Source organism: Aquarana catesbeiana, linkage group LG04 (assembly GCF_042186555.1).
Source record: "Aquarana catesbeiana isolate 2022-GZ linkage group LG04, ASM4218655v1, whole genome shotgun sequence".
Classification (NCBI taxonomy): Eukaryota; Metazoa; Chordata; class Amphibia; order Anura; family Ranidae; genus Aquarana; species Aquarana catesbeiana.
This window is the reverse complement of record NC_133327.1, coordinates 305543767-305569098: the sequence shown is the minus strand read 5'-3', so window position 1 is coordinate 305569098 and position 25332 is coordinate 305543767. Positions and strand designations below refer to the sequence as shown.

The 25332-nt window shown below is 41.2% G+C and overlaps 1 protein-coding gene across 2 annotated transcripts in view; it reads left to right on the top strand.

Moving 5' to 3' along the window:
• Positions 1 to 21551, top strand: part of COL9A1 (collagen type IX alpha 1 chain) — a 196953-nt gene extending 175402 nt beyond the window's left edge. For both annotated transcript variants that reach the window (XM_073626742.1, XM_073626743.1), the window contains 2 exons: positions 14667 to 14744; positions 20472 to 21551. In XM_073626742.1, the coding sequence (XP_073482843.1) occupies positions 14667 to 14744; positions 20472 to 20665 (272 nt within the window). In that variant the 3' untranslated portion in view covers positions 20666 to 21551. The remainder of the gene's footprint in view (positions 1 to 14666; positions 14745 to 20471) is intronic.
• Positions 21552 to 25332: the final 3781 nt, after the last annotated feature.

Here is a 25332-nt window from a genome sequence, read left to right as displayed (position 1 = left end):
GATGACTGTGGTCCCAACTGCATTGAGATCATTCACAAGCTTCTCCTGTGTAGTTCTGGGCTGATCCCACACTTTTCTCATGATCACCCTTACCCCATGAGGCAAAATCTTCAATGTAGCCCCAGACCGAGGGAGATTAATTTTTTTTTGTATTTCTTCCATTTGCGAATAATTGCTCCAACAGTTGTCTCTTTCTCACCAAGCTTCTTGCTGATGATCTTGTAGCCCATTCCATCATTGTGCAGGTCTACAATCTTGTCCCTGATGTCCTTTGACAGCTCTTTGGTCTTGCCTATGATAGTGAGGTTTGAATGAAGGAAAGATTGTGTGGATAGATGTCCTTTATACCCATAACAAGTTGTCATTAGGAGCTCCTTCATTAATTGACAGGACTAATGTGTATACCACATGAGCACATACTGTAGTCTATGGGAGCCAGAATTATTGTTGGTTGGTAGGGGATCAAATACTTAGTTTACTCGCTGAATTGCAACTCAATTTATAACATTTGTATCATGTGTTTTTTTTCTGGATTTTTGGTTGATATTCTGTCTCTATCATTTTAAATACAACAATGATAAAAATTTTAGACCCTTAATTTCTTTGTAAGTGGGCAAACTTACAAAACCTGCATGGGATCAGATATATATTTTCCCGACTGCACCTGCATATTTGGACTCACAGGTTTATAAGGCTTTTTTTACACAGGCATCATCCGTTCAGTTAAATCAGTTTACATCTGGGGGTCCCACCAAAATCCATACCAAAGATTTATCTGAGCATACAGCTTGGTAAGCCAGAAAAGGGGGGATAAGTATGTGGCCCTTCCTGAACCATATAAGGCCACATCTCCTCAACATAGGGGACACTTTGCGTGACCCCCAGCAAAGCACCTTGTCCCCATTTTGATGAGGACAAGGTCCTCTTCCCCACAACCCTGGCCCGATGGTTGTGGGTTGTAGGGGTCTGTGGGCAGGGTGCTTATCGGAATCTGGAAGCCCCCCTTTAACATTAGGGGGGTCTCCAGAACCTAACCCCTATTAGAGTGAGTAAGGGGTACACAGTACCCCTACTTATTCACCAGAAAAAAAGTAAAATGTAAACAAAAACACAATACAGTTTTTGACAAGCCCTTTATTAAAAAAAGTCCCCAAATATACATACATTGTCAATCATGTCTTCCAGTGATTGACATGGACCCAGTAGGTCCATATCAATCATGATGAATGATGGCTGCCGACCTACACAAAGAAAAACCCGCTGCCTGCTGACACCTGACTGCTCCTGTCACTTGCCAGCTCCAAATGACAGCTTCCCCCCATCGCTGAAGTAAACAAGGAAGTGGGGTCACCCAGTGATGTAATTGACCATATATGGACATGTTCATATTTGATCAATGGCATCATAAGAGGGCGGGGTCACCTGGTGACATCAGTGACCATATACTGACAAGTCTGCGTGCTTGAATAAAGTTCTGATATGAATTTTAGAAGGGAACCCAATGCCATTTTAAAAAAATACCACCTATGGGCCTGGTGTGAATTTTGGGGTAGGACCCCATTAGGGATGAGCTTCAAGTTCGAGACGAACTCATGTTCGACTCGAACATTGGCTGTTCGCAAGTTCGCCGAACAGCGAACAATTTGGGGTGTTCGCGGCAAATTCGAATGCTGCGGAACACCCTTTAAAAGTCTATGGGAGAAATCAAAAGTGCTAATTTTATATGCAAGTTATTGTCATAAAAAGTGTTTGGGGACCCGGGTCCTGCCCCAGGGGACATGGATTAATGCAAAAAAAAGTTTTAAAAACGGCCGTTTTTTCAGGAGCAGTGATTTTAATAATGCTTAAAGTCAAACAATAAAAGTGTAATATCCCTTTAAATTTCGTAGCTGGGGGGTGTCTATAGTATGCCTGTAAAGGGGCGCATGTTTCCCGTGTTTAGAACAGTCTGACAGCAAAATGACATTTCGAAGGAAAAAACCCATTTAAAACTACTAGGAGCAGTGATTTTATTAATGCTTAAAGTCAAACAATAAAAGTGTAATATCCCTTTAAATTTCGTAGCTAGGGGGTGTCTATAGTATGCCTGTAAAGGGGCGCATGTTTGCCGTGTTTAGAACAGTCTGACAGCAAAATGACATTTCGAAGGAAAAAACCCATTTAAAACTACTCGCGGTTATTGCATTGCCGACAATACACATAAAAGTTCATTGATAAAAACGGCATGGGAATTCCCCACAGGGGAACCCCGAACCAAAAAAAAAAAATGACGTGGGAGTCCCCCTAAATTCCATACCAGGCCCTTCAGGTCTGGTATGGATATTAAGGGGAACCCCGGCCAAAATTTTTAAAAAAATGACGTGGGGTTCCCCCTAAATTTCATACCAGACCCTTCAGGTCTGGTATGGATTTTAAGGGGAACCCCGCGCCAAAAAAAAAAAAAAAACGGCGTGAGGTCCCCCCAAGAATCCATACCAGACCCTTATCCGAGCACGCAACCTGGCAGGCCGCAGGAAAAGAGGGGGGGACGAGAGTGCGGCCCCCCTCCTGAACCGTACCATTCCACATGCCCTCAACATTGGGAGGGTGCTTTGGGGTAGCCCCCCAAAACACCTTGTCCCCATGTTGATGAGGACAAGGGCCTCATCCCCACAACCCTGGCCGGTGGTTGTGGGGGTCTGCGGGCGTGGGGCTTATCGGAATCTGGAAGCCCCCTTTAACAAGGGAACCCCCAGATCCCGCCCCCCCGTGTGAAATGGTAAGGGGGTACTTACCCCTACCATTTCACTAAAAAACTGTCAAAAATGTTAAAAATGACAAGAGACAGTTTTTGACAATTCCTTTATTTAAATGCTTCTTCTTTCTTCTATCTTCCTTCATCTTCTGGTTCTTCTGGTTCTTCCTCCGGCGTTCTCGTCCAGCATCTGCTCCGCGGCGTCTTCTATCTTCTTCTCCTCGGGCCGCTCCGCATCCATGGCATGGGGGAGGCTCCCGCTCTTCTCTTCATCTTCTTCTTCATCTTCTTCTCTTCTTCCTTCTTCTCTTCTTCATTTTCTTCTCCGGGCCGCTCCGCATCCATGCTGGCATGGAGGGAGACTCCCGCTGTGTGACGGCGTCTCCTCGTCTGACGGTTCTTAAATAACGGGGGGCGGGGCCAACCGGTGACCCCGCCCCCCTCTGACGCACGGGACATGACGGGACTTCTCTGTGGCATTCCCCGTGATGTCACAGGGAAGTCCCGTCAAGTCACCGTGCGTCAGAGGGGGCGGGGTCACCGGGTCACCCCTGTTATTTAAGAACCATCAGACGAGGAGACGCCGTCACACAGCGGGAGCCTCCCTCCATGCCAGCATGGGTGCGGAGCAGCCCGGAGAAGAAAATGAAGAAGAGAAGAAGAGAAGAAGAGAAGAAAAGAAGAAGAGAAGAGCGGGAGCCTCCCCCCATGCCATAGGTGCGGAGCGGCCCGAGGAGAAGAAGATAGAAGACGCCGCGGAGGAGATGCTGGATGAGAACGCCGGAGGAAGAACCAGAAGAGCCAGAAGAACCAGAAGAAGATGAAGGAAGATAGAAGAAGCATTTAAATAAAGGAATTGTCAAAAACTGTCTCTTGTCATTTTTAAGATTTTTGACAGTTTTTTAGTGAAATGATAGGGGTAAGTACCCCCTTACCATTTCACACAGGGGGGGGGGGCCGGGATCTGGGGGTCCCCTTGTTAAAGGGGCTTCCAGATTCCGATAAGCTCCCCGCCCGCAGACCCCCACAACCACCGGCCAGGGTTGTGGGGATGAGGCCCTTGTCCTCATCAACATGGGGACAAGGTGTTTTGGGGGGCTACCCCAAAGCACCCTCCCAATGTTGAGGGCATGTGGCCTGGTACGGTTCAGGAGGGGGGCCGCACTCTCGTCCCCCCTCTTTTCCTGCGGCCTGCCAGGTTGCATGCTCGGATAAGGGTCTGGTATGGATTTTTGGGGGGACCCCACGCCGTTTTTTTTTTTTTTTGGCACGGGGTTCCCCTTAAAATCCATACCAGACCTGAAGGGTCTGGTATGGAATTTAGGGGGAACCCCACGTCATTTTTTTTTTAAATTTTGGCCGGGGTTCCCCTTAATATCCATACCAGACCTGAAGGGCCTGGTATGGAATTTAGGGGGACTCCCACGTAATTTTTTTTTAAAATTTTGGTTCGGGGTTCCCCTGTGGGGAATTCCCATGCCGTTTTTATCAATGAACTTCTATGTGTATTGTCGGCAATGCAATAGCCGCGAGTAGTTTTAAATGGGTTTTTTCCTTCGAAATGTCATTTTGCTGTCAGACTGTTCTAAACACGGCAAACATGCGCCCCTTTACAGGCATACTATAGACACCCCCTAGCTACGAAATTTAAAGGGATATTACACTTTTATTGTTTGACTTTAAGCATTAATAAAATCACTGCTCCTAAAAAAACAGCCGTTTTTAAAACTTTTTTTTGCATTGATCCATGTCCCCTGGGGCAGGACCCAGGTCCCCAAACACTTTTTATGACAATAACTTGCCTATAAGTCTTTAAAATTAGCACTTTTGATTATTCATGTTCATGTTCCATGGACTTTAACGGTGTTCGCGTGTTCGAACAAACTTTTTTCCTGTTCGCATGTTCTGGTGCGAACCGAACAGGGGGGTGTTCGGCTCATCCCTAGACCCCATACTTATTTTTTTTACAATCCATACCAGACTTGAAGGCATTTTTCACTGACAGTTGATTTATTTAAATTCTGCTGTCAGCCGGGAATCCCTGGCTGACAGCAAGGATGAGCCATTGGTGGTTAGGACACTGGCAGGTGCCGGCTCCTTAACAACCAATGACTCATCCTTGTGGCTGTTTACATCTTTTCAGGTCTGTTTAAACATAACAGGATAGAGGCATGTTCCATTTAAAAAAAAAAATGGACCTAAACGGATTTGGATTTAAATGTATGTAAAGGATGGTCATCTGTTTACATCCATTTGCCCATAGACATGCATTGCTGCCCATTTTTCGTCCACCAACAGATTGATAAAAAATGGACAGATGCAATGTCCATATAAAAGGGGCCTAAGGCAGTGGTTCTCAACTCCTGTCCTCAAGACCCACTTAAGCCTCGTACACACGATCGAATTTTCTGCAGACAAAACCTCGGACTTTTGTCCGAAGGTGTGTGCCTGGATTTTGTCTTGCATACAAACGGCAAGGAATTGTCGGCCAACAAACACGAACGTACTGACGTACTACATGGTTTTTCCGCTCTTTAGCACCACTCTTTGGGCTCCTTCTGCTAATTTCGTGTTAATAGAAGTTTGGTGAGTGTTGATTCGCATCTTTCATTTTGCGTTTTTCATTTTGCCCTTTTCATTTAGCGCTTTTTTAGTTTGCACTTTTCAGTTCGTTTCTGAACGGCCGTTCGTCAACCAGACATGTTGCGGAATCAGAGGAGATAATGTGTTAGTTATTATTGGCCTTGGAGTTATTGCTTTGACCCAAGTCCAGTCCAGGAACAGGAGGAGGAGGAGTTCTTGGACCAAAAATTGGTTGCTTTATTAATCGTGACCAATTATGTCATATGCCTTTGCTGCGGGAGCTCCAGAAGAATAATCCAGATGATTTTTGGAATTATCTCCGGATGACAGACCCCTGATTTCACCAACCCAACTCTTGGCATTGTTGACTCCCTATATTAAGAAGCAGGACACATGCATGAGGCTTTTATTTTATTTTTTTGATTGAATAATAATGATTTGATTTGGTATATTTTCTATATTTTTGGATGCATAGAATGCACTTTTTGGTTAAGTTCTATTGGCAGAGAGCATGTCTAATTTTATTTGTTTTCTTTTTTTAATGCACAATTAAAAAATTGTGTAGAATAATACTTGGCTATGTGTTTTACTTCAAATGACAGTTTGAGAGTAGGCAGTTACATTAAAAAAAATATGTATCAATGTAAAATTGACAAGGGACACCAACATAATTGTATCTTTGATCCTAAAAACTATAGGATAATGGTGTTGTGGTAACTTGCAAAAAAAAAAAAAAAAAAAAAAAAGCATAATAATATTATTCTTGATATCACTAGAAAAAAAATAGTTTGCAGTAACTCCATCAGTATCACCAGAACAGCAGCTTCATTATTATTATCCCATTAAAGAAGAAGAGAATGTGCGCTGCATTTCGAGATTTCATAATTTGCCATGTCACAAATATTAATTCTCCATTACGAACGCTAGCTTACAAGATCAGCCGCTTCTGGCTCCCCTTGCTTTAGAGCATGCGTGTTTGGACTTTTGTCCGACGGACTTGTGTACACACGCTTGGAAACCTGTTATCCAACATTTGTCCGTGGAAAATCTGACAACAATTGTCTGATGGAGCATTCAAACGGTCGGATTTTCCACCAACAGCCTGTCATCACACAATTCCCGATGGAAAATCCGATCGTGTTTACAATGTTTAACAGGACAGGTTTGCAAGATTACTGAAATACATCACAGGTGATATAATTTGCTGCTCAGTAATTGCAGTATTCTAGTCTACACCTCCCCAAGGTAATACTTAAAATCTGGCCTGCTAGTGGGTCCTGAGGACAGGAGTTGAGAACCACTGGCCTAAGGGATGAGTGGTTTGATCCACACTGATCAAAAGCTGATCTGGATTGGGCAGTTTTACAGACGATGAATACAAACAATTATCAGCTGAACCACTGATTTTGCTTTTCTATTTTCTTTTTTTCTTAGTTTTAATTTTTTTCAAATAAATAATGAAACTTCCTCACTAGGGATAGGTGAACGGTTAGGGCCGAGCATGAGTTGGGACCGACGAATGCCCAAATTATCAGGGCGTTTGATCTCTTGTTCGGCCCTATGCATTGGAAGCCCCGATTGGCTGAAGCAACGAAAGCTTTGCCCAATCAGGGCACAGAGCACTGTCAGAGCCATGATTGGGCACTGTCATGATGACTCTATCCAATTATGGCTCATTGCTCTTAGTTCCGCCCCACACTATAAAAGTATTTTTTCAATAGCGGCCATTTGTAGTGTGATATCGGCGTGGAGAGAGATAGAACAGGGCACTGTTCAATCAGTTTAGTGTGAATATAGTGATAGTTCAGTCAGTGTGAGTGTAGTGACCACCATTCATCTTTACGTTATTGTGAATCTAGTGATAGTTCAGTCAGTGTGAGTGTAGTGACCATTATATGCCATTTAGCGTGTTAGTGCACTTTTAACGCAGTATATTTCAGTGAGTTTCTGCAAGTTTAATGGCATATATTTCAGTGCGTTACTGCAAGTTTAATGCCATATATTTCAGTGCATTATGTGCCATTTAATGTAGTATATTTCTGTGCGTTAGTGCACGTTTAGCACAGTATATTTCAGTGCGCTGCTGTAAGTTTAATGGAGTATATTTCAGTGCATTACTGCAAGTTTAACACTGTATATTTGAATGCGTTACAAGCCGTTTAACGCAGTACATTCCTGTGCCTTAGTGCACGTTTAACGCAGTATATTTCAGTGCATTACTGCAAATTTAATGCCGTAGATTTCTGGGCATTATTGCAAGTTTAATGCCGTAGATTTCAGTGTGTTACATGCCATTTAACGCAGTATATTTCTGTGCGTTAATGCACGTTTAACAAAGTATACTTTAGTGCATTACTGCAAGTTTAACATTGTATATTTCAGTGTGTTACAAGCCGTTTAACGCAGTATATTTCTGTGCACTAGTGCCATTTAACACAGTATATTTCAGTGCTTTACTGCAAGTTTAACGCTGTATATTCCAGTGCGTTACATGCCATTTCACGTAGTATATTTCAGTGTGTTACTGCAAGTTTAACGCCGTATATTTCAGTGCATTACGTGCCATTTAAGGCAGTATATTTCTGTGCGTTAGTGCACGTTTAGCGCAGTATATTTCAGTGCACTACTGCAAGTTTAACGCAGTATATTTCAGTGTGTTACAGCAGGTTTAACGCCGTATATATTTCAGTGCATTACATGCCATTTAACTCAGTATATTTCTGTGCGTTAGTGCACGTTTAATGCAGTATACTTCAGTGCGTTACGTGCCGTTTAACACAGTATAGTTCAGTGCGTTACTGCAAGTTTAACGCTGTATATTTTGGGGAGTTACATGCTGTTTATTGCAATATATTTCAGTGCGTTACTGCAAGTTTAACGCTGTATATTTCAGTGCGTTACATGTCGTTTAACGCAGTATATTTCTGTGCGTTAGTGCACGTTTAACGTAGTATAGTTCAGTGCATTACTGCAAGTTTAACGCTGTATATTTCAGTGCGTTAGTGCACGTTTAACGCAGTTAACTCCATATATTTTAGCCACTGACGTGATTTGAGTGTCGTATAGAGCAGAGGAAGAAATTGAGGGTGAGGCACAACATCAATGAGGCAGCCATCATGGAAGAGTAGAGAGCAGCCACCCTATTCCATCACATTGTGGAGCTGTTATCTTCTCACAACTCAGCTGTCTGGGCCTTTTTTAGCACATGTGCAGCCGATCGCACTGTTGCAATTTCCAAACTTTGTCTCAAGCACATCAAGCATGGCAAAAACACCAGCCATTTGGATACCACATGCTTAACAAGGCATTTACCCTCCCACCACTCAGCCCATTGGCAAGAGCACCTGAAAGCCACACAAAAGGGGCACATTTCTGTTCCTCCTCCTTACTCATCTCAGTCTGCTCCCGCTATACCTCATGACCTCTCAGCAGTCTCCACTGACAGGAATGATGGTATAGTGCAGGGTGTCCCAGGTCCTTGCAGCACATCTGCCAGTAGCACACCACCAGCTATAGACTGTAGTCAGCAAATTCCTGTGCCCCATCTGCTGCAGCAAAAAATAAAAAAATACAGTCACTGCCACCCACATGCCCAGCGTCTAAATGCAAGCTTGTCAAAGCTGCTGGCTCTACAACTTCTGCCTTTCCGCCTGGTGGATTCTGCCCCCTTCCGTGAATTTGCAGAATGTGCTGTACCACAATGGCAGGTTCCCAGTCGCTATTTCTTTTCACTTAAGGCCATTCCAGCTCTGTACCATCACATTGCAATGTCTGACATCATTGGGCAAGGCAGTCAGCCGCAAATTCCACGTTACTGCTGACACGTGGTCCACCAAGCAAGGTTAGGGACGATATATTTTGTTCACAGCACACTGGGTAACTCTGCTTGCAACCCGAAGGATGCAGGACAGGGCTTGGTGCTGCAGCTTGTTGTGCCCCCATGTCTCCATACAGCTAGTGGTGATGATGTGATATTTGACAGCTCTACCCCCTCCTCCTCCTCTTCCATGCCCTCCTCTGCTGAATTGTCCTATGAACCATAAGTACCCCTAAGCGTTCAAGGGGCTATTCAATGAGTCAGGCTAAAAGGTGTCATGCAGTGCTTCAGCTGGTGTGTCTAGGGGACAGAAACCACACTGGAGCAGAGATTCTAGCAGCTCTGCAGGGGCAGGCTCAGAGGTGGTTCATGACATGCCACACCATGCCAGCTGGAGCCAGGAATGGTGGTGTGTGACAATGGTATAAACCTCCTGTCCGCCCTTAGACAGGGAAAGTTGACACATGCCTGGCACATGTCCTCAATTTGGTGGGGCAGCATTTCCTAAATAGGTACCCAGGATTAGAAGATCTGCTAAAGCAGGCCAGAAGAGTGTGTAGCAATTTTAAGTGGTCATACACAGCCAGTGCTCTGTTGGCTGAAATTTAGCGGGAATTCCACCTGCTGTAAACCGCCTGATTTGTGACATGCCCACCAAGTGGAACTTCGATTTTGGCATTGCTGCAGCAGCTGCACATGAAGCAGAGTGCCGTCAATGAGTACCTGTGTGAGTATAGCACAACGACAGGCTCAGGACAGCTTGGCTTTTTTACCCCACGCCAATGGCTGCTCATAAAGGATGCTGTACTGACACCATTTGAGGAGGCCACAAGGATGGTGAGCCATGACAAGCAGTGACATCCCTGTTGTGTTCCTGCTGGAGCAGACTCTGCGTGGCATTATGGACAGGGCACTTGAGGCAGAGCAGCGGGATGAAGAGCAGGACTTCCTTTCCTCTCAAGGCCCACTTTATGCAGACACCATTGTTGGAGGGTTCTGGCAGTTTTGGAGGCATTGAAGCAGAGGAAGACATACGTCAAACAGTAAGAGATGGTTTTCCATCCCCAGAACCCTTGAGAGAGTAGTACGTGGCTGGGAGGCGTTAGTTCCAGATACTATAAGCCTCAGTGACCCCGAGAAGTTTGCTTCAAAGCCTGCAAAAGGACCCAAGAATACCTGGTGTAAAGAAGAAGGATCACTATTGGTTGGCAACCAATTGGTTGACCACCATTGCAATGGGAAAGTCTCAGAACTCATCCCATCCACTCTCACAGAGTGCAGAAGATGAAATCTCTTGAGGACACCTTAAAGAGGAGCTTACATTGGTAGGTTACAGTGTCATGTAAAACGTAGTTTTGAGGCTTCTGTTGGTCAAGAGAGAAGCAATGGAGAAGGTGGCTGCCTAAGTGATGCATTTCACAATTTTTTTACTCCTCCCTGCCCAGGACTGTCAGCTTCCACATCCCATTGGCAGCGTCTGCATCACATGGTGGATGATTATCTAGGGGCGAAAACAGGGATGGAGAGCTTTCCAATCGACGATCCAATGGCTTACAGGGTCATGAGAATAGACCACTGGCCAGAACTTGCCCAGTATGCAATTGCATACAGCATGCTTTCCAACAGGCATTTAGTGCTGCTGGAGGTTTTTGTATTGATAATAGAATAATAGAACGCATCTATCCACAGACTCCATGGACTTTCTGACTTTTATCAACATGAATCAGTCCTGGATTACCAGCAGCCCCTGATGCTGATGTCGCTGATTAAGCGTTTTTGGGATGTGGAATCTCTGCAGGACTTCTAGGATGCCTTGCGTTGTGGGTGTTGATTTTATCTGGAATAATTTTTTGGTGTAAGTTTCATGGGCACAATTAACACCCAAAGACCAATTTTTCCGCACCTGTTTGACAGGTGCATATCATTGCAATTTTTGACAGCAAGGCCAATTGTTGCTTTCATCAAGAGTACCTCAATAGGCTTACAGTGTGAAGGTGCCACGGACACCCAAAGACCAATTTTTACGCACCTGTTTGACAGGTGCATATCATTTAAATTTTTCACAGCAAGGCCAATTCTTGCTTTCATCAAGATTATAGTTTTTTTTCGCACCTGTTACTTCTATCCAAAGTCTGTGAAAGAGACACCAGAATTTATCCAAAATACCTCTAATCTTGTTCCCAGTGCACTACATTGTGGCCTCATCATACAGACTGGCTCCGCTAGCCGTTGCTTCCAAAATAAAGAAGCTTGCAGGGAAAATGTCTTTTATTTTTGGCTTTACAAATGCAATTATTGCTGCAGCAGATTCTATACACGGTACAGATGTGCCACTTTACAGGTAGACTAAGGGAACCCCCCAGGCACTATATAGAAAGGGATTACCCGGACCCCCATAACCATAGTATGCCCAATTACTTGCATATAAGTTAAATGGGCACTTTTGATTTTTCCAGTCGGGGTCCCATAGACTTCAACGGGGTTTGTTATTTGGTTCTGAACTTTCGCGATGTTCGAAAGTTCTGATGCGAACCGGACAGGGGGTCATTCGGCCCATGCCTATTCCTCACCTCTCCTAGGATAAAATACAAACATACTAGATGTACAGTATAGATATACCTATAGCAATAGGACTATAAGGGTGCTCTGCCTTAATATATTGGCACAGGTGGCCTCCCCCACTATATTAGCAGAGCTACGTTGAACATACTGGGTAAAATATTATGTTGCAGAGGGACCAAAATCAGGCAGTGCTTGCCTTCCTCATTCTCTCCAACTGACTCAATTACCATCCCACCCATGCCATGCTCAGAGATTCCAGGTTTGGTGGGACATGCTTATTGTCAGGTCTTGGCTCTGTTAAATTGGCACCATAGGGGAATTACACAGGAATAGGGTGTGGACTGGAAGTCCACCAGGGCTTGGAGACATGGCAAAGAAGGAAAGCACTGATTCATGTTAAGTAAGCCTATACTTTTGTATAGGATGCACAAAGTACACGTTTGCATTAAAATGTAACCAAAGTCCACTATGTGTGAATGAACTTTTGCTATAATGTATAAGTATGCCCTTCTCCAGTGGTGATAGGTCAGGGCTATGATTGCCACTCTGACGCCATATCCCTTGCTGATTCTTCCTGGTCCTGATCTTCTTCAGCTATTGGATGGTCACCAATGCTGTAACTCCTGTGTGCATGCATTGTCCCCACTACCTCCAGCCTATATTCTCTGCAAGCAAGTTGAGAATTAGCCAGGACGTAAACTTCTTGGTGCTTGTTGAGTGCATTCTTAAAGAAAAGTTAATAGGAATGTGGGGTAAGGGTTTTTTTTTTTTCTTACAAAGTCAACTTTGCATGTCTCTTTTGTCAAACTGCACCTACCAATTTTTTAAGGTGAATATTTATTTCTGCTTCAATGTAATTTGATTTGGCTCTGTAATTTATTGCATAGTTCATTAAGAGTAACTTCACTTTTAATAACTGCCTGCTATGAAAGGGCACAGGCAGTATTGACAGTGTCTGAACCATGGAACTTTCTGAAATGAAAGCCTTCACAACTGCTCTTTTTCCTATAGTGATTGTTCAGCAACAGCAGCATAAGTGCAAGTAAAGAAAAAAGTGTTCTACTTTGCCCTAAAATGTCAGAGAATAGTACTACTTTAAATATGATTTTCTATGTACTGCAGTTCATCATATAATAATGTTGTTGTTACATGATAGAAATGCTGCAGACCTTTATAAATAGCTAGCAGTCATTCCCCTACTAAGTTTTCAATAAATCTGATACTTATGTCACCATTTTTATCATAATTTCTGGTCTTTATAACCTAGCAGGGCATTAGACAGTTTAGACCAGAATTCCTTTACCTTTCCTGACTTTTGCAATCCCACACCTTTTGAGTAATATAACCCTACAGCATTGTCTGTGTCTCTCCAGGCCGTTCTACAACTGGGATATGACTATAATAGTATATAGTACAAACAAGAAAACACATAAAAGCTTGCATTTTCACAAGCATATTCTTAATTATAAGACTAGCATTTGTTGGAATTGTTAAATTGGTAATAATTTTGACTCACTTTTATTGAGAGCAATTCAATGATTTCATCAACAGATCCCTTTTCTTCAAACAGCTTTATTCTTTAAGCATTAAGGTGGCAGATGTTTAATGTCTTTGAGATGTAACAGGCTTTTGAATCAGTAATATTTTTTTCTGAGTAGCTTTGTAAGTTGTGTGATATCTCTGTTATAGCTCTAGAAAATTGCAATAAAAGCTACAAAGTAGAACATTAAAGCAATGATTATACTTCAAAAAGTTGCAATTTTTTTTACACAAGAGATTTAAACTATACCAAGTAAAAAGTACCAGATACAGTTTATTATTTTAATTTCCCTCACATTTCAACCTTCCTTCAGATAAAACTGGGTTCTGCCCGCATTCCACCTTCTTATAGGTTGTAACAATTATAAAATGTACCTACTGTATTTGTCAAAACGTCCTATGTCAAGATTCAGTACTGTTGGCCAAGGTTATTTTATGGGATGATGTATTTTACAAAATATTTCCTGTATAGTAGAACAAAATAATCTTCCTTGTCTTCTAAGCATTATTTTATGTTGAAATGATTGCAAACTGTGTTCTGTTATAACCATAGCTAACCTTAAGAGCTTAAACTACACTTGAAGTAGCCATCTAACCAAATTTATGGTGTTAAGCCACATTGATGATATTTAAGCAGTTGCTCATGTCAACATTCTTAATTTATATAATAGAAATGACTTCCAATAAAGTGATCATATCCATAAATGTCACAGTAACAAAATGTAATGTGTGCTCCCAAAGATAAACAGACTTATGGATTATCAAAGTGAGATTATATGAACTTTAAAATGTTTTTTTATACTTGCTTTATGTTACTTTACTGTAAAAGCTTTTGAAGTTGAAACATATCAGCGGTAGCTTAATTTATTAGTATTACTGTGTTGCTGTAGCGCTCTGTAATACAGTATCGTCATTATGGTGCTTGCATGCAGGCAATATTAGGCATTAAAGAATAAATTTTGGACAGCTGATCTCTCAGCTATATGACACCTCTACACATCGGCTTAAAAGTGTCAATACAGCTTCGGTATCATATTTTAATTTATCAGGCAGCTACACATTTGGAGAGAGCATTTGTTGTCAAGCTGTTTTGCAAAGCTGAATGATGATGAAGATCAGAATATATTTCCTTTTCAACATGATTCTTAATTTGTACTTTAACCTTTGCTATATTTATTGTGTGAAAGGAGAATGTAATTTTTCATATTTATATTCCACTACTGCTTTCAAGGCTGCTTTGCATAATTGCATAAATGGCATATGATTCATAATTCCAGATCCCCAGGGAAAAGTTGTGCACTGCAAGCTATTGTGTGTGTGCAATACAGAATGCTTTTAATAGCATGAGAAAAGCAAGGGGAAATGCTTTTTGCTATAAAGAACAGTATATAGACACCTGCTTCTGATTAATACATTAAAATATTCTTGTAGGTGATTCTGGAGAAAGAGGAGAAAGAGGATTGCCGGGAAGAGGTCCAAAGGGATTACCAGGATTGCCAGGTCTTACAGGTATGCACTTCACCACGTGTTCTACATATGTACAACTGCAAAAAGGCTTACACAGCACGAAAAACTGACTCCAACACTCTGGCATTATTTTATGGTTTTATGCAGGAGATGCAAGAGTCTAGAACAAAGATTTTCAGTAAGGCTAGGTTCACACTTGTGTATCTCTGTTAGCAGCTTTAAAATCCACTTCTTATCTGGACATCTTCTATATTTATGTTTCATTTAATGGTTCCTTGGTAAAGATTCAGAGTGCCATTTTTCATATTTATTGAAGCTCATCACCACCTGTTATATCCTCTTATATATATAGTGTTAAACCAGTTGGAAGACACCAAATGTATAAGTTACTCATGCTGTATGAGTCAGCAAATCAGAAAATGCCAATAATGTCTTTGCATGTAGCTATATGATTCCAAGAATAAGACTGGGGCCCAGAGATTGGGTAACCTAAAATATGATTTGCACTTCAGTAGATATTATGGTGAAAGGTTTATACTTTCATCAGGTTGTCTAGCATTCGTCTTTGATAATGGAACCCTCTAGATTACTTAAAATACAAAAAGAGAACATGTTGGGCTAATTAATATTAGCTGCTGCCAGTTTAACAAGTGACATATTCAATGTAATATTACAGTCTTAGAATATCTCTGTTTCTGCAGATTAATTCTACAAATATATAATTAGATACATTGACTAGAATATTTAATTACATTTAGTTGTATTATTTCTAAATGTTGTTTGGAAATATGAATCATAAAGATGAGTAAATTGATCAACATACAGTAGTTATAAGTATGTAAAAGTTAAAGCATAGTTAAAGAATATGTAAACCCAATGACTATTTTTACACGTTAAAGCGGAGTTCCACACAAAAATGAAACTTCCGCTTTTCGGAACCCTCTCCCCTCCGGTGTCACATTTGACACTTTTCAGGGGGGAGCAGATACCTGTCTAATACAGGTATCTTGCTCCCACTTCCGGGCATAGATACCCACGCCACCCACGGGTATCTACGCCACTTCCCGTCCCCCCCTGCTGTCTTCTGGGAGACACACGGGTCCCAGGAGACAGCAGGGACCAGTGGGAATGTGCAGGGTGAGTCGCGCATGCACAGTAGGGAACCAGGATGTGAAGCCGCAAGGCTTCACTTCCTGATTCCCTTACCAAAGATGGCTGCGGCAGCACCCGAGAGCCGAGGGACAGATCGGCTTCGGGTGCCGACATCGCGGCAAGTAAGTGACCTTATTTTAAAAGTCAGCAGCTGCAGTATTTGTAGGTGCTGACTTTAAAAAAAAAAAAAAAAAAAAGGAAAAAACGGTGGAACTCCGCTTTAATGTATTTTCAAAATAATTCTTAACATTATTGAAAAGGTACTTTTAAAAAAAATAACAAACATGTCATTTTTACCTGCTCTGTGCATTTTTTTTTGCACAGAACATCCCCAATCCTTCTGGCTCCTCCCCCTTGAACCTGCTTGCTATGGGCGCTCTCATGTGGGCTTATTCCTGAGCTGGGCTCAGGCACACACAGCATGGCTAGGCCTTACCCACCCCTCCCTTCTGTGATTGACAACAATAGGAGCCAATGGCTCTCGCTGCTGTCTCCATGTCCTGTGAGGAGAGAGGAGAGAGCAGCTGGATCAAGATTGGGTTCAGGTAAGTATTTAGCAGGGCTGGGGGGAGCTGAACACAGAAGGTTTTTTTACCTTAATGCAGAGAATGCATTAGGGTAAAAACCTTCTGTCTTTGCCGCCACTTTAATAATGATAAATGTGCAATTTTCATTAAAATAAAACCTAGTGATCCTGTCATAAAGGTCCTTGTCCAGACACTTCCTGTTATGGGGTGACAGCACTGTATCTCTGTTCTCCCAAATGCTTATTCGTGGTTACCATATTCCACAAGCTTCTGGTGGAGACGATAACCAGTCATGCTAATGTTCACTGTGCTGACATGCCCTGTCCTTATCACCATCAAAAAGATTGCCCTGAGCAATGGCATGCAGCTGCCACTGGTGCTAATGCCTTACCAAGCTAAATGTAATCAAGTTAGGGTTTAGATTTAATGTAAAGAATCAAAATGATTCAGTAACTGAAGATTATTCACGTATTTTTGAGCCATCTGCTGATCTGCTGGTACATGATATGAAAAAAGCTGCATACATGATATTTTGAAAAAGCTGCATAAACCATGAAGAATCTTCTGTAACAAAAAGTGCCGGTGCTCAAAGTGCTTATCCTACTTCAATATCTGTCCACGACACCCCACTCCTTGTGAGTTTGTGCCCCTCTCCCACTGGATGCAAACTCACCAGATTTAATTGATCTCCTTTAGCTTATGCCAAAAAAGATCAAAGCAGGCTTTTCACAGCTCCGCTGTGCATGGCTCAAATCGTGTTTCCTTAAACCAAATACAGGCTCACATGCATAGAGTGACCAAAACAAAGAGGAAATCTATAGTGCAAAACATTTATTAAAACCTTTTTAAAACAGCTGTTTAGATAGCGCTCACATTTTCCCTTGCCTGCCCAGCACCCAGGAGTCATCTGTCAGTAATCAGAACAAAGCTGCCCGGCGCTCCAATGGTAAGCTGTTTACAATCTCCGAGAGCAGAGAAGCCCTAGCTGTCTTTACTTATACAGGTTTCGTCCAGTTCATCTGACATCATCAAGAGGCTTCTCTGGTCTCCGAGATTGTATACAGCTTACCATCGGCTCCCGGACCAGAGCGGTGGGCAGCTTTTGTTCTGATTACTGGCAAATGACTCCTGGGTGCCAGGCAGGCACCAGAAAATGTGAGTGTTATCTAAACAGCTATTTAAAAAAGGTTTTAATAAACATTTTGCACAATGAATTCCCTCTATGTTTTGGTCCTTCTATGCATGTGAGCCTGCATTAGGATTAAGGAAAGAAGATATGAGCCATGCACAGCAAAGCTGTGAAAAGCCTGCTTTGGTCTTTTTTGGCATACGCTAAAGGAGATCGATTACATCTGGTGAGTTTATCCATCCATTGTTGGATGAGCACAAACTCACATGGAGTGGAGTGATATTGAAGTAGAATAAGCACTTTGAGCACTGGCACTTTTTGTTACAAAAGATTATTCATAAACCAAATTGTACACACGCTGCGCATATCAAAATAAAAAATAAGAAATTTCCACTAAAATATTAATAAAGTGATATTGTGCTTAACATATACAAAATCTATCAATAACTATTAATACTATACTATACGTTAATGTGCAATAAATTTCAATGAATGAATAAATAGGTAAAAGTGCTCCAATAAGCCTGTGTATTGCAAATATTCCACAAAGCTTGTGCAATTTTCAAACATTAATAGATAATTCAACACAAACATCCATGCGATTTAGTGTTGCATCCAAGCATATCAGTACTGCATCTATGCAATATGGTGTTAGTGCAATGTTCGAACAATAAAAAGTTAAAAAATACAAAAAATGCAAAATGCGATTTGGTGCCTGGATGCATGGATGCGTTTTTTGTATTTTTTAACTTTTTATTGTTCGAACATTGCACTAACACCATATTGCATAGATGCAGTACTGATATGCTTGGATGCAACACTAAATCGCATGGATGTTTGTGTTGAATTATCTATTAATGTTTGAAAATTGCACAAGCTTTGTGCAATATTTGCAATACACAGGCTTATTGGAGAACTTTTACCTATTTATTCATTCATTGAAATTTATTGCACATTAACGTATAGTATAGTATTAATAGTTATTAATAGATTTTGTATATGTTAAGCACAATATCACTTTATTAATATTTTAGTGGAAATTTCTTATTTTTTATTTTGATAAGCGCAGCGTGTGTACAATTTGGTTTAACTATTTTGCATGGTTATGAGACATGCGTAACGTTAGCAGCTGATCATTTGCAAAGATATACTATTTTGGAGACCAGATTTGGTCAATTACCTAGAGGCTCACAGGACTACAAATTAGCAAAAGATTATTCATAGTTTATACATCTTTTTTAAAGAATTTGTATCTGTACAATGATTTTTCTATATAAACACAGACTTCTGTATGAGAACTCATCCTAAGGACTTACTATCTTGAGCACTGACACTTTATTCACTAATGTTAGATTTTTTTTTCTGGTGATTAATTCATTTTTTATTTAGCAAAATATTTAGTTTTGGATATACACTCTGAGTACATATAAAGGCTAGCTCGCTTTATTATATTTTTATCAAGTCAATGTGATTACATTGAGAGAGCACTGCTTCCCTTGATTTATTGTGTATCATTGTGCAGGTGTTAAACATTGGACTTATTTAGAGATAATGGAAAGATTTTGTTCAGACTAATGCTGGCCATACACTATACAGAAAATCGGCCGAACCCATTTTCGAAAAACGAACGTTCGACCGTGACCGCAAACGATCGTGCCATCATATAATGACCGATAATCTGTTCAGTGGACATGAATAAATAATTTTGTGTTCGTTTTTTTACATATACCTAGTGCAGGCAGTTCGGACGGGAAACACATTAACCTTGCAATTTATCGTACGTTCGGCAGAAATTTTCCAAACATGCCGTTCGTTTTTTTTCCACAAAAACGTCACAAACGATTATCGATTTGTACCCACTAACTTGCCGAAAAACGAACGAAGTGTCCATACGAACGATTTTTCGGCCGATTTTCTGTATAGTGTATGGCCAGCATAACTTTTGAAGTACATAGAAATGATGCTTTGGGTTTAGCTGATCACATTCACATGTCTCTCAGAAAGAGATTGCTATCTACTATGTTAAGCAGGCTGTACATTCAAGTTTGCAATGGCTGATTAGCTACCCATTTAAAAAAGGATTAGGCTCTGCTTTATTGTAAATGTCTGTTAAACAGCTGAAATGCATTATTTTTGCACAACCCTGTGCTTTGAAGTCCCTGAATTTAGTTTGTTTTTAATATGCATTATAGTTTTATTTATTGAAGTTGTATGTACAATAGGTAATATCATAGCTCCCTCCTTTTTGAGATACACCTATTAGGAAAAGTATGTAAGCATAGGAAACCCCCTGCCACACCCCCTCAAAGAAGAATTATACCAAATAATTCTTTAACCCACAAGTGGTTTTATGTATCACTACTATTCCTTTATACTGGCTTTTGAAATTTACAAATGCAGCAATTTAGATGTTGGATGAAAGGTTTAGCGCTGGGAAACACTTTTTGAAAGATAAAAAGTGCATTTTATATACACCTATATAGATCAGACCAAATTGAGGGACACATGAGAAGGAAAGAGATACAGAGATATTTCCAAATCAGGGACAGTTGGGAGTTATGGGTAATAGGTTATTGACTTTCAATTACATACTGTAAATATGTCAAATGCACAGGTAGAATAAGATCACCATGTGGTACTATATGATACTGTCACTGCGTTTATCACAAAATATTTACAGTATCTCACAAAAGTGAGATGGCTGTGTGTTGAGTTATTTTGAGGGGACAGCCAATTTACACTGTTATACAAGCTGTACACTCACTACTTTACATTGTAGCAACGTGTCATTTCTTCAGTGTTGTCACATGAAAAGATTTAATAAAATATTTACAAAAATGTGAGAGGTGTACTTATTTTTGTGAGATACTGTATGTACCCATTTTCAACACCAAGAGCTTTTCTGCTGGCATATAATATGGTTGAAAAATATTTAAATTACTTTTTTCTCTTTTTGAACAGGTGAACAAGGCAAACCAAGTTATGGGCGTGTGGGTCGGGATGGAGAGAGAGGCCCACCCGGTAGAGCTGGGCAGCCTGGAATCCCTGGACCACCAGGCCCTCCTGGACAAGCAGGATATTGTGATCCTTCTTCTTGCAGCCTTCAGGCCCTTGCTGCTCCACAGTCCGCTAAAGATTTGAAAGGGCCAGTGTGAAGAGGTCTTGAACTGCTAAAAACCATGTTACTGTCTGCACCTAAAATCAACATCAAAGAATGGAATGAAGGGACGAGAAGATAAACATGCCCCTTTTTAATTCCCAAACAGCAGGCATTAACACACTGTGACATTTATGACTTAATAAATACCTACCAAATTTGGAAAAGAAAAATGGTGCTTAAAATACTTCATGAAGACATCCATAAGCAGCTGCAGAGAATAAAAAAAAATATTTTACAAACATTTGTAAGTTGCCATTTTCTCAAATAAGAGTCCATGGATGAAGAACTGCCTTGTATTTTACCTCATGTTTTAATCCCCAGCATAGTGTATTTAAACCCACTGAAAATAAAAGCATACTCAACAGAAGTGTACTATGCAGAAAAGTACACAGCCTTGAGAAAATGTTCCTAGATTGCAGTTATAAAAAATAAATTGACCATAGTTATAGAATCCCAGCCCAATTTATAGAAAGTGTCACTGCACTCCAATCGTTCACCAATAATGTGTTTTTAAAATTGTATTTTCATGTCTAAACATGGAGGGAAATGGTTCATGTAAAAATGTGGTACAACAAGAGCTGTAAATCTCTGTATATGTGCTATATGTTGGCTGATATGTCGTAAAGATGCAACCCAATTAATGACAAAGTGACTTTTTTCCTTTAGCTTATTTTGTCTCTAAGCATTATGGGTATAAAACCTGTATTAACTGACACCTTCTCTGTGTGGCATCCACTCTGCAGTGTGATGAAACTGCTTAACAGATTTTTAATATCCAGAAATAAAATCGTTTTATAACTGAGAATATTTATTTTCATGTGGCATCTCTGGTTGTATGGAAAACAAGAAAAGTAAGAAATAAATACTGTTTCGTAACCCTGTGCATTTCTTCAGTGTATGCTTGAATAAAGTTAAATAAGGAAATTGAACAAGACCCCTGAGGAGACATCTGCCTTTTAGTTTTGAAACGTTTATTCTGTAAATGAGATAAATTGAAAGTTTAGATGTATGCTTTATTTATTATATGCTATATAGAAACTACAGGGGGTTATATATCAAAGTAATGGCTTTAACTTTAATTAATGCTAGGAGACCCATTATAAACATATGGCAGACTGCTTTGTGGTAAGCTTATCTTATTCTCTGTTAGCTGTGGGTGACTTGCGGGTGGTTACAAAGATCGATAGTGCATGTCAAAAATAATAGAACTTTTCAAAATGTTGCTTTTATTTACAAGTTAAAAAAGATCGCTTGATCGAGTGTAGGGATATGATTAAATTATATGTACATGTATGATCAATGTATTTAAAAATTATTTATTTACTTTTGTAAAATCATTTAATATAGCATAAAATATTGCCACACAAGCCATCTGTGACCTAATATTACTACAAATGACATTCCCCTTTAAATTGAATACAATATGGCAACCTGGAGGCATTATGTACACTGCAGGTGTATGGAATGCCCCAGAAAAGTGTTTCCTGCTTTTGTGATTGGCTCACACATTTTCTCAGAACTTGGAGATACAAGTAAAATTTTAGGCATTCCCTGCAATAGGAGTTTAATTTTTGGTAAGATATTCCAGGATATCTGGGGGGCTTCTTATATTAACCCCTTCTTCCCTAAGGATAAAAAATATTTAATGACTAAGAATTATATCTTGTTTTTTTCAGGACAAATTGAGATTTTATTTGGTGGTAAATGATAATTGGTATCTCATGATTTTTTTTTAATATCAAAGGAAAACTGGCCCAAAATAGTAAAAAACAATTTTTTCTTAAATTTAGCAGTATATTTCTTGTTCTTATTATAACCTACCACCAAATAGCAACACAAAATAAATTCTCCTGCTCCTGACAATCGCAGAGATCCCACATATATGTATGTTGTTTGTACCCGTAGTACAGCCTAAAAACAATAGTGTGCATTTTGCTTTTTTTATTCTACCTAAAACACACTGACACTAACTGACATTAATACTAATTAAAAAAAAAATCCTGTCCAAAACAATACTGACCCTGACCTTTGACCCAAACCCTGGAACTGCAAGGATAGAAAGATACAATGTATCTCTGTCCTCCATTCACAGAGAGAGAAAACACTGGGTCGGGTTTCACAGTGACTGATCACTATTATGGCCAATGAGAAACTATCACGGCGATCAGGTGACCCAGAATTCCCGCTTGTTAGTACAGGGCCCGGGGGCTCTTGGTGAGACCCCAGTCTCTGTGCTGGGAGTGCACTGTGCAGCATGCTCCCAGCAAAAAGAGAGATTTGTACATTTGCAGCCCCACAGAAAAAAGCCCAGTCCAGTCGGGTCGTATATTTGCATACACTTGGTATCAAGGAGTTAAAGAGGGCTTCCAGATTCCAATAAGTCTGCCAATGAAGATACCCACATCCACTGAGCTGGATGTGAGGCTGAGGCCCTTGTCCCCATCAGGGCCGGATTAACGGTTAACTGGGTACTGACATTTATAGGTAAAGTTGATCCAGGGAAAATCCGATTGCCTCTCTGGGATCAGGAAGGAATTTTTTCCCCTGCTGTAGCAAATTGGAGCATGCTCTGCTGGGGTTTTTTGCCTTCCTCTGGATCAACTGTGGGTATAGTATTGGGTATATTGGATTGTACGTTTTTTTTTTTTTTTTTTTTTTTTTTTTTTTTTTATGGTTGGACTGGATGGACTTGTGTCTTTTTTCAACCTGACTAACTATGTAACTATGTAACTATGTAACATAGGGGCTATTGGAGATGCAGCTCCAAGCCCCTTACCTTAAGATAGGCCCATTTCCCTAAAAAAAAAAAAAAAATCACAAAAAAAAAAGATCAAGTTCGAGGGTCGTGGCTCGGCGACCAGGGGTCACAGAGACCCCAAATTTGGGGGTTAGGTAGCTGAAGACCTACCCCACCACTGATCAAAATGTGGGGCTCCTATCATCTTCATTCCGGAGATATGGGGCTCCTTGCGCAGCCTGTCAGAAGCTACATACAGAGCGGCCAGTTTAAATACAAGCTGGCACACTCTGTTTGCAGCAGACTGAGAGGATGAGTTCACAGTGCCTCTCCTCACTTCCTGCCAGAGGCACTGAGCTCAGTGTACAGTTTGGAGCCTGCAGAGTATGACAGGCAGAACCGCCTGTCAAACTCACCTATTGATTTCAATGGGGCACCTCTGCAACTGCAAGCCAAACTCGCTTGCAGTAGCAGCATAGTCCAACAATGTAAAACTACCATTCAGCAATGTAAAAAAAAACAAAACAAGTAGGTGGCAGGAGCACCTCATGAACGCCTATCAGTTGCTGCTATACCACTCGTTGAAAAGCAATCCACCACAGATCACTTTTCAGAGGGCAGTAAGCATTACCGCAAATGTGAAGGAAACTTGAAACACATCATCCATTTCACACTCCCCACCAACTAGGTCACTCCCCAGCCACTTCCCATGTTAGCCACCTCCCTTCAACTTATATCACTGGTGACCATTTCCCAACCTGCAGATGAAAGACCCTACTCCAAAGGATATCACTCCCAGTTACTCCCCCCACCCGCTGATTGATATCCCTCCATGACCACCTCACACCCCTCTGCTCACATACCTCTCTCCCCAACCAGTCCCCACATAACCCCTCACCTGCAGATTGTGGATGGGGGAATCACTCCTGCAGTGTTATTGTGTTCTGCCAGTGGGGAGCCTTCCCTACCCACAGAATACAATGATCAGCGTTGCTAACTATAGCTGGCATGCACCGATTGTTTTGGGAAAAACCTGACAGGCTAGTTGTACTCAAGTCAATTAATAGATTGACTTGTGTACAACTAGCTAGCCCATACATAGATCGACTATGGCTGGTCTCTGCTTAATTGGCTTAATTTCAATCCATGTATGGCCCGCTTAACCACTAAGCAGTCCCTAAACATCCTTCCACAAACCTTTACATTTTTCCTTCCCAGATTCCTTCATCCTCCTCACCTGTACATAGTGCCTGCTGTCATACCACCTACACTCCTCTCCTGTACATACTGCCAACTGTCATACCCTCCACACTTCTCTCCTATACATAGTGTTCACTGTCATACCCTCCACACTCCTTTCCTATACACACTGTTCAGTGTCATACCATCGACACACCTCTCCTGTACATATTGCTCACTGTCATACCCTCCACACCCCTCTCCTATACATAGTGCCCACTGTCATACCCTCCACTCTCCTCTCCTATACATACTGCTCACTGTCATACCCTCCACACTCCTCTCCTGTAAATACTGCCCACTTTCATAAACTCCGCTACTGTACACAGTGCCAGCTGTCATACTGTCCACACTCCTCTCCTGTACATACCGCCCACTGTGATACCCTCCACACTCCTCTCCTGTACATACTGCCCACTGTCATACCCTCCACACTCCTCTCCTGTACATACTGCCAACTGTCTTTCTCTCCACACTCCTCTCCTGTACATACTGCCCCATCATACCCTCCACACTCCTCTCCTGTACATACTGCCAACTGTCATACCCTCCACACTCCTCTCCTGTACATACTGCCAACTGTCTTTGTCTCCACACTCCTCTCCTGTACATACTGCCCCCATAATACCTACTACACTCCTCTCCTGTACATACTGCCCCCCATCATACCCTCCACACTCCTCTCC